The 14,795-nt window shown below is 45.9% G+C and overlaps 1 protein-coding gene across 3 annotated transcripts; it reads left to right on the top strand.

Annotated features, from left to right (window-relative positions):
- Positions 1–1,203: 1,203 nt before the first annotated feature.
- Positions 1,204–10,419, top strand: SMIM43 (small integral membrane protein 43). 3 transcript variants are annotated; one of them, XM_081925514.1, is made up of 4 exons: positions 1,204–1,799; positions 2,523–3,516; positions 8,429–8,605; positions 8,998–10,419. In XM_081925514.1, exon 2 carries the CDS (start codon positions 3,186–3,188, stop codon positions 3,369–3,371), a length of 186 nt encoding a protein of 61 aa, XP_081781640.1. In that variant the 5' UTR covers positions 1,204–1,799; positions 2,523–3,185; the 3' UTR covers positions 3,372–3,516; positions 8,429–8,605; positions 8,998–10,419. The 3 variants fall into 3 exon arrangements, with proteins under 3 accessions (XP_081781640.1, XP_081781639.1, XP_081781641.1); XM_081925513.1 differs by lacking the exon at positions 1,204–1,799 and having other exon boundaries at positions 2,261–3,516; XM_081925515.1 differs by lacking the exons at positions 1,204–1,799; positions 8,429–8,605 and having other exon boundaries at positions 2,261–3,516.
- The last annotated feature ends 4,376 nt before the right edge of the window (positions 10,420–14,795 follow it).

Genomic DNA, 14,795 nt, shown 5'->3' with positions numbered 1-14,795 from the left:
TCAAACATTAAAAACTTTCCTACACAGGGCTGCCTTCAGATGTTTTCGAACAGCCAGGTAGTTGTTTATTTCCTTGATATCTGATGGGAGGGCATTCCACAGGGCGGGCACCACTACCGAGAAGGCCCTCTGCCGGTTATCTGAATATTGCAGGTGAAAACACACACACAGCTGAAGCCAAGTCTGCAGATGCACTTTGATGACCTGAAACATTAAACATATAGGAATACAATATGTACATACCTTAGTTCTAGACCGTGGTGTTTGGTGCCCCTTGGGAATGGTGGGGCAGAAAGCAAGGATGTCAGTGGTAGGTGGAGCTAACAGCAGCAACCGCCAGAATCAATGACAAGCAAAGCTACCGTATTTTTTGCTCTATAAGACTCACTTTTTCCCTCCTAAAAAGTAAGGGGAAATGTGTGTGCGTCTTATGGAGCGAATGCAGGCTGCGCAGCTATCACAGAAGCCAGAACAGCAAGAGGGATTGCTGCTTTCACTGCGCAGCGATCCCTCTTGCTGTTCTGACTTCTGAGATTCAGAATATTTTTTTTTCTTGTTTTCCTCCTCCATAAACTAGGTGCGTCTTGTGGTCTGGTGCGTCTTATAGAGAGAAAAATACGGTAATTCATTCTAGTTTTATCCCAATCCATCATCCTGCCAATCAACTCAGACTAAGGAGGGGGAAGCTGACAGCCAAGGCCAGCCACCGGACTGGTTGTAAGTAAGCAGGCAGAGGCTGTTGAGGGCAGACTGAGGTTGATGGGGCATTGCCCCATTTGAACTAATAGATCAGCCTCTGACATGATTGGGGGCTTCCCAGGGACACCTAATAGACCACCATGTGAAACAGGATTCTGAACTGAATGGCCTATTGGCCTGATCCTTCTAATGTTCTTACAATGCAGAGTTCAGTAGCACACGCATTGTGTTGCTGAGTCATGCAACAGTGTGGAGTAATAAGAGTGCTGGACTATGACTTGGGAGACCAGGGTGCGACTCCTCATTCAGCCATGAAGCTCACTGGGTGACTTTGGGCGAGTCACTGACTTTCAGCTTAACTTACATCACAGGGTTGTTGTGAGGATAAAATGGGGAGAGGAGAACCATGTACTCCACAGTTCTAGACAGTGGTGTTTGGTGCCCCTTGGGAATGGTGGGGCAGAAAGCAACTGGAGCTCCTTGGAAGAATGTGTAGTATATAAATGTAATAAATCATTGTCATCATTGTCAAATTAGCACCAGAGTGATGGACTCCTGGACCACAGATCCCTGCCATGCTAATGCTGTAGGCACAGATGTTAGTGATTCAGAGAATATGTGCTGCCGAGCATATGGGACCCTGCATGATGTTTAAATCTGGCCTTACCCTTTGTGGTGAAAGTGTCCTATGTGACATTTTTTTAATTGTGCATTCATTCTCATTTGTTTGCAGAGGAGCTAGACAACATTGAATCAGGTGTTTTCCCACACTTTCCAGTTACTGCCCTAACCTAGAGACTGCCAGATGTTAGGCTATCACTGTCCAGATAGGGGCACAGCTGGGCCACCAGCCGAAGCTGATGGAAGCCACTCTGTGCCACTGAGGCCACCTGAGGGATTCAAGTGACAGCAAAGCATCCAGGAGTCACCCCCCAGCTGTGTACCTGCTGCTTCAGAGGGAGAGCAACCTTCCATCCATCAGCTAACAGTTCCATCCACCACCCACTAACAGTTCCCCAGTCTTATCTGGACTGAGCTTCAATTTCTTGGTAAAGAACGCATCCAAAGCATGAGGAACCTGCCTCTTAACCACTCTAATTGTGAGTACCAAACGGTGGTCAAAAGATGCACTATCACACACATTTCCTTGGGAGCAAGTGACCCCCATTGTGCTTAGCAGAGCTTCCTTGTGAAATCAAACAGGACTATGGGCATAGCCAGGATTTATTGCCGGGGGGGGGGAGAGAAGGCTTTATGTGAGGGATGGGGCAGAACCAAACTATCTATGACCCAATTGGTAAGTTAAAGGTAAAGATAAAGGGACCCCTGACCATTAGGTCCAGTCGTGACCGACTCTGGGGTTGCGGCGCTCATCTCGCTTTATTGGCCAAGGGAGCCGCACGGAAACACCGTTTACCTTCCCGCTGGAGCGGTACCTATTTATCTACTTGCCCTTTGACGTGCGTTTGAACTGCTAGGTTGGCAGAAGCTGGGACCAAACAACAGGAGCTCACCCCGTTGTGGGGATTTGAACAGCCGACCTTCTGATCGGCAAGTCCTAGGCTCTGTGGTTTAACCCACAGCGCCACCCGCATCCCTTAATTGGTAAGTTAGTTAAGTATTATTATTCATTTACCTGACTGGAGGGCATCTGCCCCCCCCCCCAACGCCCATGAACAGCTCTGGGCTGCAAGATTCCCAAAAGGTCATGAGAAGTGTGCTGCCTGATCTCAAGGACGCACACCCTGTTCCTCCCCTTGCAGTGCTATGCAACGCGAGCTCTGCAGCTGTATATGTTGGGATGACTTTTCTTTCCCCCCCAGACGAGTTTATCCGGTGGGCAAAAACTTCAGCGCCACCTTCGACGCAGACCAGGCCAGGGACAACAATGGCGCGATGATTTCTTTTCTCCCTCTAATTGAAACGGCCTCATTCGGAGGCAGAAATCGTCACCCTCCCTTGGCTCTGTTAGTTCCCGGGGCGCAGGCCTTTTGTTCCTTTGCACTTCATTCAGGAAACAGCTTCCCTCCTTCCCTCCCTTCCTAGAGGTCGCCCTGCTCCCCTCCTTCCCTCCCTCTTCCCCGGGCAGCTCTTCTTCGCGCCTCCGTTTTGGAGACTCCAAGATTCCTCTCGCCTCCAAGTCTGATGTTCCTCGTTCGCCTGCTTGCTTTGGCTTCTGCTGTCGGGGCGGCGGGGGAAACCGGCCGCTCTCTCGCTCTCTCCCGGGGGAATTCCCTTTCGAGCAGCCGCCGCCGCTGTCCCCGGACCCAGACCGGATTCTTCTTCGGACGGTCCCGACCTTGCCAAGGGACATGATGTGGCCAGGAGCAGCGGATCAGCAAGGCGACGGCGCTTGCCAGGGCGGCTGAATGTCCCGATCCCGCCACCAAAACACACGAACAAACACAGACACACCCGCCGTCTCCCCGGAGTCCGGAGCAGGGCAGCTAGTGACTGATGGGAACCTGTAGGCGAGGAGCAGCAGCATGGAGTGGGAATTCAACTTGCTCCTCTACCTGGCGCTTTTCTTCCTCTTGCTCTTCCTGCTCTTCCTGCTGCTCTTCGGGGTCATCAAGCAGCTCAAGAACTCCGTGGCCAGCACGGCGGGCGGCCAGCCCGGGAGACACTCCTTGCGCGAGCCCTGGGGCTTCTTCCGAGAGCAAGCCCTGTGAGGGAGCCCAGCGCAGGGGGGAAAGGGCCGCTGCGCCGCTCCGCCTCTAGGGGGCGCTGCGGAGGACCGCTCAGGCCACGACGCCACCGCCTGGTATCCACCCCCCCTCCATCCCACCGGTGGGGAGATACGGAACCAAGACACAGGTGGGTTTTATCTATTTATTTCAGTGTTAAAGAAGGACCTAAATGACAAATGATAGCTCAGTCCGCAGAGCATGGGACTTTTAGTCTCAGGGTCGTGGCTTCGAGCCCGAGATTCCTGCATTGCAGGGGGTTGGACTAGATGACCCTTAGAGTCCCTTCCAACTCTACAATTCTGTGGTCCTGCGGCTAAGCCTGACTCCCGGCTTCCATCGTCCATGCACATTGGCTATACAGTGGTACCTCATGTTACAGACGCTTTAGATTACAGACTCCGCTAACCCAGAAATAGTGCTTCAGGTTAAGAACTTTGCTTCAGGATGAGAACAGAAATCACGCAGTGGCGGCGGCAGTGGGAGGCCCCATTAGCTAAAGTGGTGCTTCAGGTTAAGAACAGTTTCAGGTTAAGAACAGACCTCCAGAACGAATTAAGTTCTTAAGCCGAGGTACCACTGTATTGGCATAGGCTGATGGGAGTTGGAGTCCAGCAACGTCTGCAGTGGGTTACTGACATAGTGGCATAGGAGCCAACTCCTTGGGGCTGAGGGGGCTTCGCGCCCCAATAAAATATTTGAGGGGGCTTCCCCCAAAGTTGATGGGCATTGCCATTCAAATAGTGTGCCCATGGTCCTGGCACATCATGTGATCAATTATGTGGGGTGGGGCTTACCTCCCCCCCTATTTTATTTGAGTTGGCACCCTTGCTGAGCAGTGCTTAGATATGGGGAAGGCTGATCCTTCAAAGGCATGCTACATGCTCTCCCAAGTCAAGTTGTTGGTGGAACCATCGGTCGTCACAACAGAACTTGCTTCCTCATGTCAGTTTCCTACCTGTGAAATGGGGCAAGTAGAATCCTACCTAAAAAAGAAAAGTTGCTGTGCAATTTGTTTTTTTTAAGTTTACTGGCAGCAGTAGAAATCTGTACACCAGTTCCATCGGTATGCCAGAGCCATTCTTTAGTTACATCATTTAAATTGGCTTTTGTAACTTATCTCTTTTCTGGCCTAGCAAATCTCTTGGCAAAAATAATTCTGAATCAAGTCACAATTTAAGTAAAGTAATTGACCTGACTGAGAAAACTATTTGACATAACAGCTGGGAAAGTGGCAGGGAGGGAAAATTCTGAACAGTGTTTTAAACACTCAAAAGTAGATTGCATTGACTAAATGTTTCCATTGCTGCATTCTCTAAATCATACTGCTCACCAATTAAAAACCTAACAATTCCTCATCTCTTTTGTTCTGTTTTCCATCCATTCCTAGTTTTAACTGTTTCATTTTTGTGGCATCATCCATACATGCAATGCTTCACTGATTTGACTACTTTCTGCATTGACTTGGCCCTGAGGTTCACTTCATGATAGCGTGGGTCAAAATGGGTCGCTTTCATGTTCCTTTGCAACATGTTCACCTGTTTTGCTTTCCTGTCACAGCACACATGCCCTCTTATCAGTAGTTTCTTTCATCCAGTACAGCACGGACGGCTAGCATATGTGATCCTTAGCCAACCCTGAGCTGCAGGTGGCTGCATACAGTGGTGGGGCCTCGTGCACACCTCTTGCACGGACATCCACCACACAGAACACACATGAAGGTAAAGAGACCCCCTTTGGGCATTATTTCCTCTCTATGAAATTATTGATGTGGTGATGACTGGGGAGGGCCAATTTGTATCCCTATCATCACAGTGGGCTCTGCCCACTCTAGTATCTTTTATATTTCAGTCTTTGATGCTGCCACCAAAATTGATGGGGTCTTGGCAGGAGGAAAGGAAAAAAAATGCTTGGGGTGGCTAGATCAGATCCCTGACCTGGTGGTTAATCATTCCTGCTGTACAGCTGTGACCTTGCTCATAGCCAGGAGATGAGCACACCACTGCCAAACTTAGAAGAGTTTTCATCAAATATGGAAGCACTCTGCTACACTGCTTTTCTCATTAGAAAAGTTGAAAAGATTACAGCTTCCTGCCACTATTAGACATGATTAACTTTGAGCTATGGCTTGGCTAAAGGGTTCAGCCTCTGAACTTCTTTCCACTTCACTACAGAAGCATTATAGCCCATTCACAAAAAGCTGCACCAACCCAAATGAGGCCCAAAGAACATCTGATTTTTTAAATTTATTTTTATTTGTATTTCAGAAGTTCTTCATGTCTCTGATTGTTGTTGCTGTGTTTTTTTGTTTCGTGGGTGCCCTTGTAAAGAAACTCAGAACTGCAGAGTCTGTGGATTTGAATCAAGATAATTTTCAGAGGGTGTGTAGGGATTTCTTGCGTCTGTCTGCAGTTTGGAGAGGAGCAGACGTAACAGGTCGGAGGCTAACAGTTGTTTGGGAGAGAAAAAAACGCATGCATGGTTAAGTGGTTTCATCTGTATGCTGCAAATGGCTCATGACCACTCTTAATCTTTGAAAGTTATGACTGGACTGTTAATCTTGTGTAGGGAAGCTTGTAGGCAAGTTTGGATAATGAGCTCAGTGGCTGCATTCTGACAATCACAATTTGCACCTCGGTAATTTGGAAGTAACTCAGCAGCTCTCATCAAGTATCAAGCTTTAAAGAAGAAATCAGTTACCCAATTCTTCCCAAATTTCCCCTGGATAACTGATGCATCCCACCACAATTTTCAGCACCAGCTATCAAGAGAGGATTGGGTGACCTATTTCTTCCATAAAGTTTGAGACCTGGTGATGCTAGCTGCACCTGGGTTTGGCACGTAATTACTGAGGTGCAAATGTTATCTAGATAACATTGTAAGAAATATCCTGCTTTTCTAAATGTGTGTCAGGGGTCGATTCAGTCTGGTCCCTGTGGCAGTATATGTTCTAGGGCAAAATCCTGGAAAAAAAATCAACAACCTTGGTTGGCCCTCATGCACGTTCACTTCATCAGATCTGGCCCTCTTTGAAAAAAGTTTGGGCACCCTTGTAATAGTCCATCCAAAACTTGCATGTTGCATCTAAGGTAACGTAACACATATATGAGCAGAGATACACTGTTGACCAGTGAACAGGCTCTTAACCTTGAATGTGGAAAACCTGGTTTTCAATGCCAGCTCTGCAATGGATTCGCCAACTGGCCTCCAGCAATTCATTGAGAAATCTCTAAAATGGAAAGCGATGCAACATCATAGGGTACCTCTTAAAAACATAACAGAGCTGTATTTGGACTGACCCAAGCAATCATAAGTAATATAGACAGTTAAGTAGGCCCAGGGCTTTTTTTCCAGCTGGAACTCAGTTCTGGCACCTCTCAGGTGGGTGCCATTGCCATTCTAAGAGGTGTTCATGCTGAGTTCCGGCACCTCTTTTTCTAGAAAAATAGCACTGAGTAGGCCAGTAGGCCAATTTTGGACCAGAGGTAGCCATATAAATGATGCAAATGAAGTATTTAAATCTGAGGGAACCCCCAAATATGTTGCCGTTTCAGACCTTCAAGGCTGCTGACCAGACCTAACCACAGTTCTTTATTGTGGAAATAATGAATCAAAAGATACCTAAAGTATAAGTCGTGATGGTTTATGACCAGCTAGACCGTAAAAAGCAAAATGACTGCCAACCTGAATAGATGCCCCTGTGTTTCTGGGCTGTGCTGGGTAATGGAAGGTTCAGTTGAGTTCACTGTTCAGTTTTAATGCTTTTGCCTAGGAGATGCTATGTGCTGCTTTCAGCTGCTAATTACTAGAACAATATTGATCAAATATAGGAAAAAAAGATAAAAACAAATGGGATAAGGGGGCTTGGCTAACTGACAAATAAATGGAATATGATGACAAGGTTTATAAAAGCATGAGGGTTGTTAGGGACCCAGCTAGTTATCAGATCTAATTCCCATTATCTCAAGATCATGCCTAAATTGCCTAGCAGGATCCTGATGGTGCCTCACAGAACAATACCAATATTATAATATCTTATGAGAAACATAATTAACTAATGACATTATTATTCAAGGCTTCTTGTTTCTTTTCTACTTTCTGATCATCCACTTCTTGCTACTGGAAACAACAACAATTGAAGGAATTGCAATTTCAGTGAGAGATTTTGCAAACCATTCCCACATGGCTACCTTGGGTCTGTCTGAAAAAGATCCAAGGGATCATACTTGATGTTATATAGTGCTGATCAGTACACATTTTACCTGCCCTATTGTATTTATAGTTGAGGTGGTTAAAGAAAGCCAGGTGTGTTATACATGATTAAAGGGTGACAGAGGGATTGCAGTCTTTATTTCTGAAAGCTGGAGAACTAGTCAACAGTTCCATATTAATTATATGTACAGTGGTACCTCGGGTTACATACGCTTCAGGTTACAGATGCTTCAGGTTACAGACTCCGCTAACCCAGAAATAGTACCTCAGGTCAATAACTTTTGCTTCAGGATGAGAACAGAAATCATGCTCTGGCGGCAAGGTGGCAGCAGGAGGCCCCATTTGCTAAAGTGGTACCTCAGGTTAAGAACAGTTTCAGGTTAAGAACCTACCTCCAGAACAAATTAAGGTCTTAACTCGAGGTACCACTGTATTTGGGAGACAAAGTTGCTGACGTTCTGTGGCCCCAGCCGCCTCAATTGCTGTGGCAAAGCAGTGCATGTGGGGCTTGTCCACACTTTTGCCATGCCTAGAAAGCACATGACTGAATGGTTTTCCGCTTGATTTGTGCTTTCTCAGCATGAGTTCAAGTGGTTTCCACCTTTCTCTGCTCCTTTTCAAGGGAAAACCCGCTCTTTAGTAATAGATCGGAACAAATGGTAATCCGAGTAAAAACATGAAGCACTGTTTGCTCTGATTGAGTGCTAAAGAGTGGTTTTCCTTAGGGGGAAAGCAATGGGATGATGAGTTTGGATTTGATATCCCACTTTATCACTACCCAAAGCAGTCTCAAAGCGGCTAACATTCTCCTTTCCCCTCCTCCCCCACAGCAAACACTCTGTGAGGTGAGTGAGGCTGAGAGACTTCAGAGAAGTGTGACTGGCCCAAGGTCACCCAGCAGCTGCATGTGGAGGAGCAGAGACGCAAACCCGGTTCATCAGATTACGAGTCTACCGCTCTTAACCACTACACCACAGTGGCTCTCACTGGGATGAGAGGAAGTGTGGGTAAGCTCTTGGTCTCTCTATCGTGGGGATTAAATTCATTCTAACCTGTCAAACATTACTGATTCAGCCCTATAGCAGAGAGAAAGGGGGAGGCATTGGGGGGGTATGGTAAGCCCCACCCTGCATAATTGATGACAAGATGATACACATGCACACCATTTGAATGGCAAGGCCCATCAACTTTGGGTGGCCATGGCCTCCTCACATATTTTATTTGGGGAGCACAGGGACCTTGGCCCCTATGAGTTGGCTCCTATGAAGATGCAAAGCATACTCATTCTTCACCCTCTCTCTCTCTCTCTCTCTCTCTCTCTCTCTCTCTCTCTCTCTCTCTCTCTACCTAACCTGAAGTTTGCAGAGTGACCAGCCTGATATGTCTTGTTTACTTTCAGTGTGCTGCTAATCTACAAAAGACATGGTGTCAATGATTTGCTCAGTTGAGATGGACTCCGCTGTGCCGCTGGGCATTAGGACAGGAATGCCATATCACTTGTCCTGGAACATAATAAGACTATGCACTTTGGAGAAAGGCAATCTGGTTGAAAAGGCAGCTGCGCTTGGAGACTGGACAAGTCGCGGAGTCAACCAATAACGGCCATGCAACGTAGCAAAACTGATTGTGTTTTAGTGGTGAACTGCAACCTGCATTTTAAAATGCCTGTCATGTTCTTTTTCTTGTTTGCCAATCCCCACAAATCTGGTCAGCCCATAAATAGCCTTTCTCCTTGGGAGTGTGTCCATGAGAGTGGCTGAGCGACAGGCATCTCTTTAGATCGCAACATAAACAAGACTACATATGCATCATACAGCAGTAACTTGGTATTCATCCATCTCCTCCCACCACCCAACTTCGTTTCTTTTGTTTTGCAAATGAAATTTGTACTCTCTTGTGATTTATGTTTTTGGTCTTTCTGGAAACACTGAACTGAAAGGATAACACTTATAACAAGATTAAAGGCTGCTAACCTTCACCACTGATGGTGAAGAAAACAGAAATCCTTATTTAATAATTATTCTAAAAGACCCATTAAGCCAGAACATCAATCATCTACTCTGCAGAGCTTACAATGACTTTAAACTACCATCCTGTAGTGTTTCATATACACAATCAGGCAGCTTTTGTGTTATTGAATATGCTAGCTGTTTTATGATACTCTATATGTCAAAAGCCCAGCTCCCATCATACTCAAAGATTATCACAAAATCCATCATGGGACTATATAGGCAGAGGAGAGACGAAGGTCTAGTAGCAATACATAATTGACCTGTGTGCCAGGGATACCTGGCATGTGCCCTTCAGATGTAGCTGGACAACTCCTAGTATCGCTGGCTATTGGCCATGCTGGCTAGGGCTGATGGCTGTTGGAATAATAATGATACTGATAACAATTTTATTATTTGTACCCTGCCCACTTGACTGGGTTGCCCCCAACATGTGGAGAGTACTACATGGGCTACCTCATCTGTGTGCCCTTCCCCCAATAATGACTTTTCTGGTAAAGGGGGCCTGTTTTAGGTGAATATACTGAAATTCTAAGAACATACCTCTGTGCAAAAGCTGGTCAAGGCTATGATTCACATTCCATTAAATTAAGCGGAGAAACTTCCATTGGGTTATAGAGGAGCTGGGAAAGCGTCTTATGAATGTTTGTCTTTTTTGTATTGTTTTTAAAAAAATATGTTTGTGCTCTTGATACAAAGTCTTGTGAATTGTCATAAGGTGCGCCTTCCTGTGAACACGAATAAAAATCCACAGTGATGTGTGTGTGTATATATACATACAGTATATATAAAACAGCCTTAAGTTGCCATCATCTAGTGATTGTGTTTCATGTTCTGTTGTGTCAGCATTCATTGTTAGGCTTAACTGCCTGTTTTGTGATCAGTTTATTACAGTCAATTAATGAGAAAAGCAGTTATCTTTCCCCCAAATTCTTTATTAAGAGCATAAGAAAAGTCGTGCTGTATCAGAGCAGTGGCTCATCTTCCCAGCATCGTGTTTTCACAGTGGCCAACCAGATGCCACTGGGAGGCCCACAAGCAGTGCCTGAGGACAACAGCACTCACTCCTTAAGCAGTTCCCAGCAACTGGCCTCCAACTGTGGAGCTAGACCAAAACCATCGTGGTTTGTAGTCATAGATAGCCTATACCTCCGTGAATTTGTCCAGTTATCTTTTAAAGCCATCCAAATTGATGGCCAGCACTGTGCCTTGTGAGCGCAAAATCCATAGTTTAACTATGAGGTGAAGAACTAGTTTCTTTTATCTTTCCTGAATCTTTCAACATTCAGCTTCCACCAGTTCTAGTGTTCTGAGTGAGGAAGAAAAACTTTTCTCTATCTGCTTTCTCCTCCCATGTATTATTTTATACACTTCTGCCATGTCACCTCTTACGTACCTTTTCTCTAAACTAAAAAGTCCCAAATGAGGTAACTTTCCCACATATGGGAGTTTCTCCAGCCTCTTTTGGACCGACAATTGTGTATGGACATAGCCAACTAAACAAGAAAGGATCTCAAGGTCATAGATGTCCATGCAACAAGTGGATGAAAAAGCTTGCGAAAAAGATTTGGGGTCTTTTCCTCAGTAAGCAGTTGAAGATTACACAATCATTTCCAAGAGAAAGTGGAATAATTTGGGGGGAATAATGGGTGGGATTCACCTAACAAGCTTCCCCAATGGAAGTTGTGCACAAGAGTTTCCACTTGCGCAATGGCACTTCCTCCCTTCTGTCCTCCCTTGCTTCTGAAATTGACTTTGCGGGGTGGGAGAACCCCCCCCCCAGGACAGTTTGCAGGGGGAGAGGGAATCATTCCACCTGACAAGCTGATCAACTTAGAGAGATGAAACATTTGTAAGAGTGTGATGTTGAATTCCACCCAGTTGATCAACCACTAAGGAAAGTAGACCATATCTCGTAAGTTTTGATCAAACAATTGCAGAAACCATTTTGTTGTTGTTGTTGTTTAGTCGTTTAGTCATGTCCGACTCTTTGTGACCCCATGGACCAGAGCACGCCAGGCACTCCTGTCTTCCACTGCCTCCCGCAGTTTGGTCAAACTCATGCTGGTAGCTTCAAGAACACTGTCCAACCATCTCGTTCTCTGTCGTCCCCTTCTCCTTGTGCTCACAATCTTTCCCAACATCAGGGGCTTTTCCACGGAGTCTTCTCATGGGGTGGCCAAAGTATTGGAGTCTCAGCTTCAGGATCCGTCCTTCCAGTGAGCACTCAGGGCTGATTTCCTTAAGAATGGATAGGTTTGATCTTCTTGCAGTCCATGGGACTCTCAAGAATAACTCAGAGAAGCTATGAACTATGCCGAGCAGGAACCTTTTACATTACTGCAAACATCAAATGCTACAACGGAGCAGCTCTGTGATAGAGAAGGAGGTGGGAAACAAACAAACAAACAAACCCTTCAGAGTAGCCACAGCAGAAGTTATTAGAAGGGAACTTTACTGGTTATGGATAGGTATGAATTTCTGCTCATACAAGTAAGTATATAATAATCAATGAGATCCCAAGTTCCTGTAAAGGCAAAATTTACATTTGTCTTGCCCTGCCCCCTGCCAGGTTGTAGAGAAAGGAACCTGGCCCCGAATCTGAAAAAGGTTCCCCACCCTGATTTATAGGCTCACAGTAGCCCTTGAAGGGAATAGGGGCTCTGTAACTGTACCATGGGGTTGTGTGTCTGGCCTCCACATGGGGGCACCAACTTTCCATGAATCATTCTTCTACACAAACTCTGGCTTTAGTTGTTTTATTCAGGCATTATACAGTGGTACCTCGGGTTACAGACGCTTCAGGTTACAGACACTTCAGGTTGCAGACTGCTAACCCAGAAATAGTACCTCGGGTTAAGAACTTTGCTTCAGGATGAGAACAGAAATGCTGTGGCAGCAACAGGAGGCCCCATTAGCTAAAGTGGCACCTCAGGTTAAGAACAGTTTCAGATTAAGAATGGACCTCCGGAACGAATTAAGTTCTTAACTCAAGGTACCACTGTACTTGTTGAGCTTTGAGGGGAAAAAAAGGTTAAGTACAATGAATGCAAAGGAGGGAAAACAAATTAACAAATAAACTAAAACCAAAACATAAACAGCACAGCTGATTAACCCTGGTAGGTAGCTGTAAGGAAACAGGGAATTCTCTCAGGCAGAAACCTCTGTGCTCTGTGCACATCCTTTTGGAACCCTGGCCAGTGTGTGAAGAAGTGCAGAGTGATTGCAGACAACGCTGTTCATGAAATGATCCATGCCTTTACAGCTAAGAATGAAACAAAAGGTTCCATTCATGAAATAAGTTGCTTGCTTATATTGCAACATGTGATGCTCTGAGGCAAAAATCACATTTAATGTTGTGATACCATTGTGGAGTTAATTCAGTTTACATAGCTTTTAGTCACATAATCAGTGAAAGTGATGAAGTCTGCAGAGAAATTTGCTGGTCACATCAGCCTCTTACATCACTTGATGTATTCCATCAGTATTATCGCTCTTGTTTGTGGATGTGAAGCTTAAGAGTTAAACACCACGAGTTGTTATTATCTGTCATGAATTTTCTCTGGTGACATTCCTTAGGGGAGACATTATCAGTTGCTGCTGCTGCTGCTGCTCCTTATTCCATTATGGCTGCTAAATTGGTCAATATTATCTTACTATATCATTTCGATGCTTCATCGCTCCTCTTCCGCTTATTTCTTAAATCCTCTTCTTGAAATAAAAAAATAAAACCCCTTGGCCCAGTGTGCATCTCCAAGCTTCTCTAATTGGGTGATTGTTTATGAGACACACTTCTTTCCCTATTGGAATGTGAGTGATATTTCTACACGTGCCTTGATTATCTTCAATGAATCTATGTATGGAAGCTTTGTGGAGTTTTGCTAATACTATCCAGAAAGAGAGAGAAATCTCCAGACGAAACACATTGCGTCAAGCCAATTAAGCAGACTCTGCTGGACCATAAAAGGAAAGAGAAACAGACCATAGCTATTTGCTTTCTCTTTGGTGTTAATTATCTCGAGATATTGAATACTGGGTCCTAGAGACGTTTAAATGATCCTTGTAATTGGGGTATGGATTCAGACCATTAGAATTTTTCAGGTTCGTTTGCTCTGTTCTTTCTGCTTGATGTTTCCCTTTCATGTTCCCTTTCTGGCTTCTCTTCTTCAGGGCCCAGACGCCGCTGTTATGAATTCTTAATATTGGCAATAGATACAAACCACATCCCAATGACTAGAGAAGTTAATGTAAATGAGAACTTGGGTTCAATTATATTGGCTAGTGTTCTAAGAGCAGGTCAATCCTCTGCATGTTTACTTGGAAGTGAGATTTTCTGCGCTCAATGGAGCTTACAGCCAGAGGTGCCAGCTTGGGAGGGCAATTGGGGGCTGTTGATGCACACAATGTCAGGATGTCGGGAGGAGCTGGGTGTGGAGCTGAACGCAGTGACAGCACAGTTTCAACGACTGGCTCTTCTCCTTCCTGCCATACCCACATCACTGGAAAAGCTCATCCTCCGGTCGAGTCCTTCGGAATCGCCTCTGACGATGACATCGGCTCTGGATCCATTCCAGTCCGGCTTCCGCACTGGTCATGGGACCGAGACGGCTCTGGTCGCCCTAACAGATGATCTCTGCAGGCAGCTGGATCGAGGCGGGTCGGGGCTGCTGATTCTTCTAGACCTGTCAGCAGCCTTCGACATGGTCGATCACGAACTCCCGGACCACCGCCTTGCCGACGTGGGGATCCAGGGCACAGTCCTTCAATGGCTGCACTTGTTTCTCTCTGGTCGGGGACAGAGGGTGGCGCTTGGGGGGGGGGAATTGTCATCGCGCCACTCCTTGGTGTGTGGAGTGCCTCAGGGTGCGATTCTCTCCCCGATGCTTTTTAACATCTTTATGCACCCCTTCGCCCAGCTTGTCTTGAGTTTTGGGCTGGGCTGCCATCAGTATGCTGATGACACCCAACTCTATCTGTTGATGGATGGCCATCCTGTCTCGGCCCCAGACACATTGACCAGATGTCTGGAAGCTGTGGCTGGATAGTTACGTGGGAGCCGGTTGAAGTAAAATCCTTCGAAGACAGAGGTCCTCTGACTGGGACAGGACGATATGGGATTGAGGGGGCAACTCCCATCTCCTGCAGGGGTGCAATTAGTGCCAGCATCGTCCATTAAGAGTTTGGGTGT

The sequence above is a fragment of the Podarcis melisellensis genome, assembly GCF_964234715.1.
Source record: "Podarcis melisellensis genome assembly, chromosome: 9".
Taxonomy (NCBI): domain Eukaryota; kingdom Metazoa; phylum Chordata; class Lepidosauria; order Squamata; family Lacertidae; genus Podarcis; species Podarcis melisellensis.
This window is presented reverse-complemented; position numbering and strand designations above follow the sequence as displayed.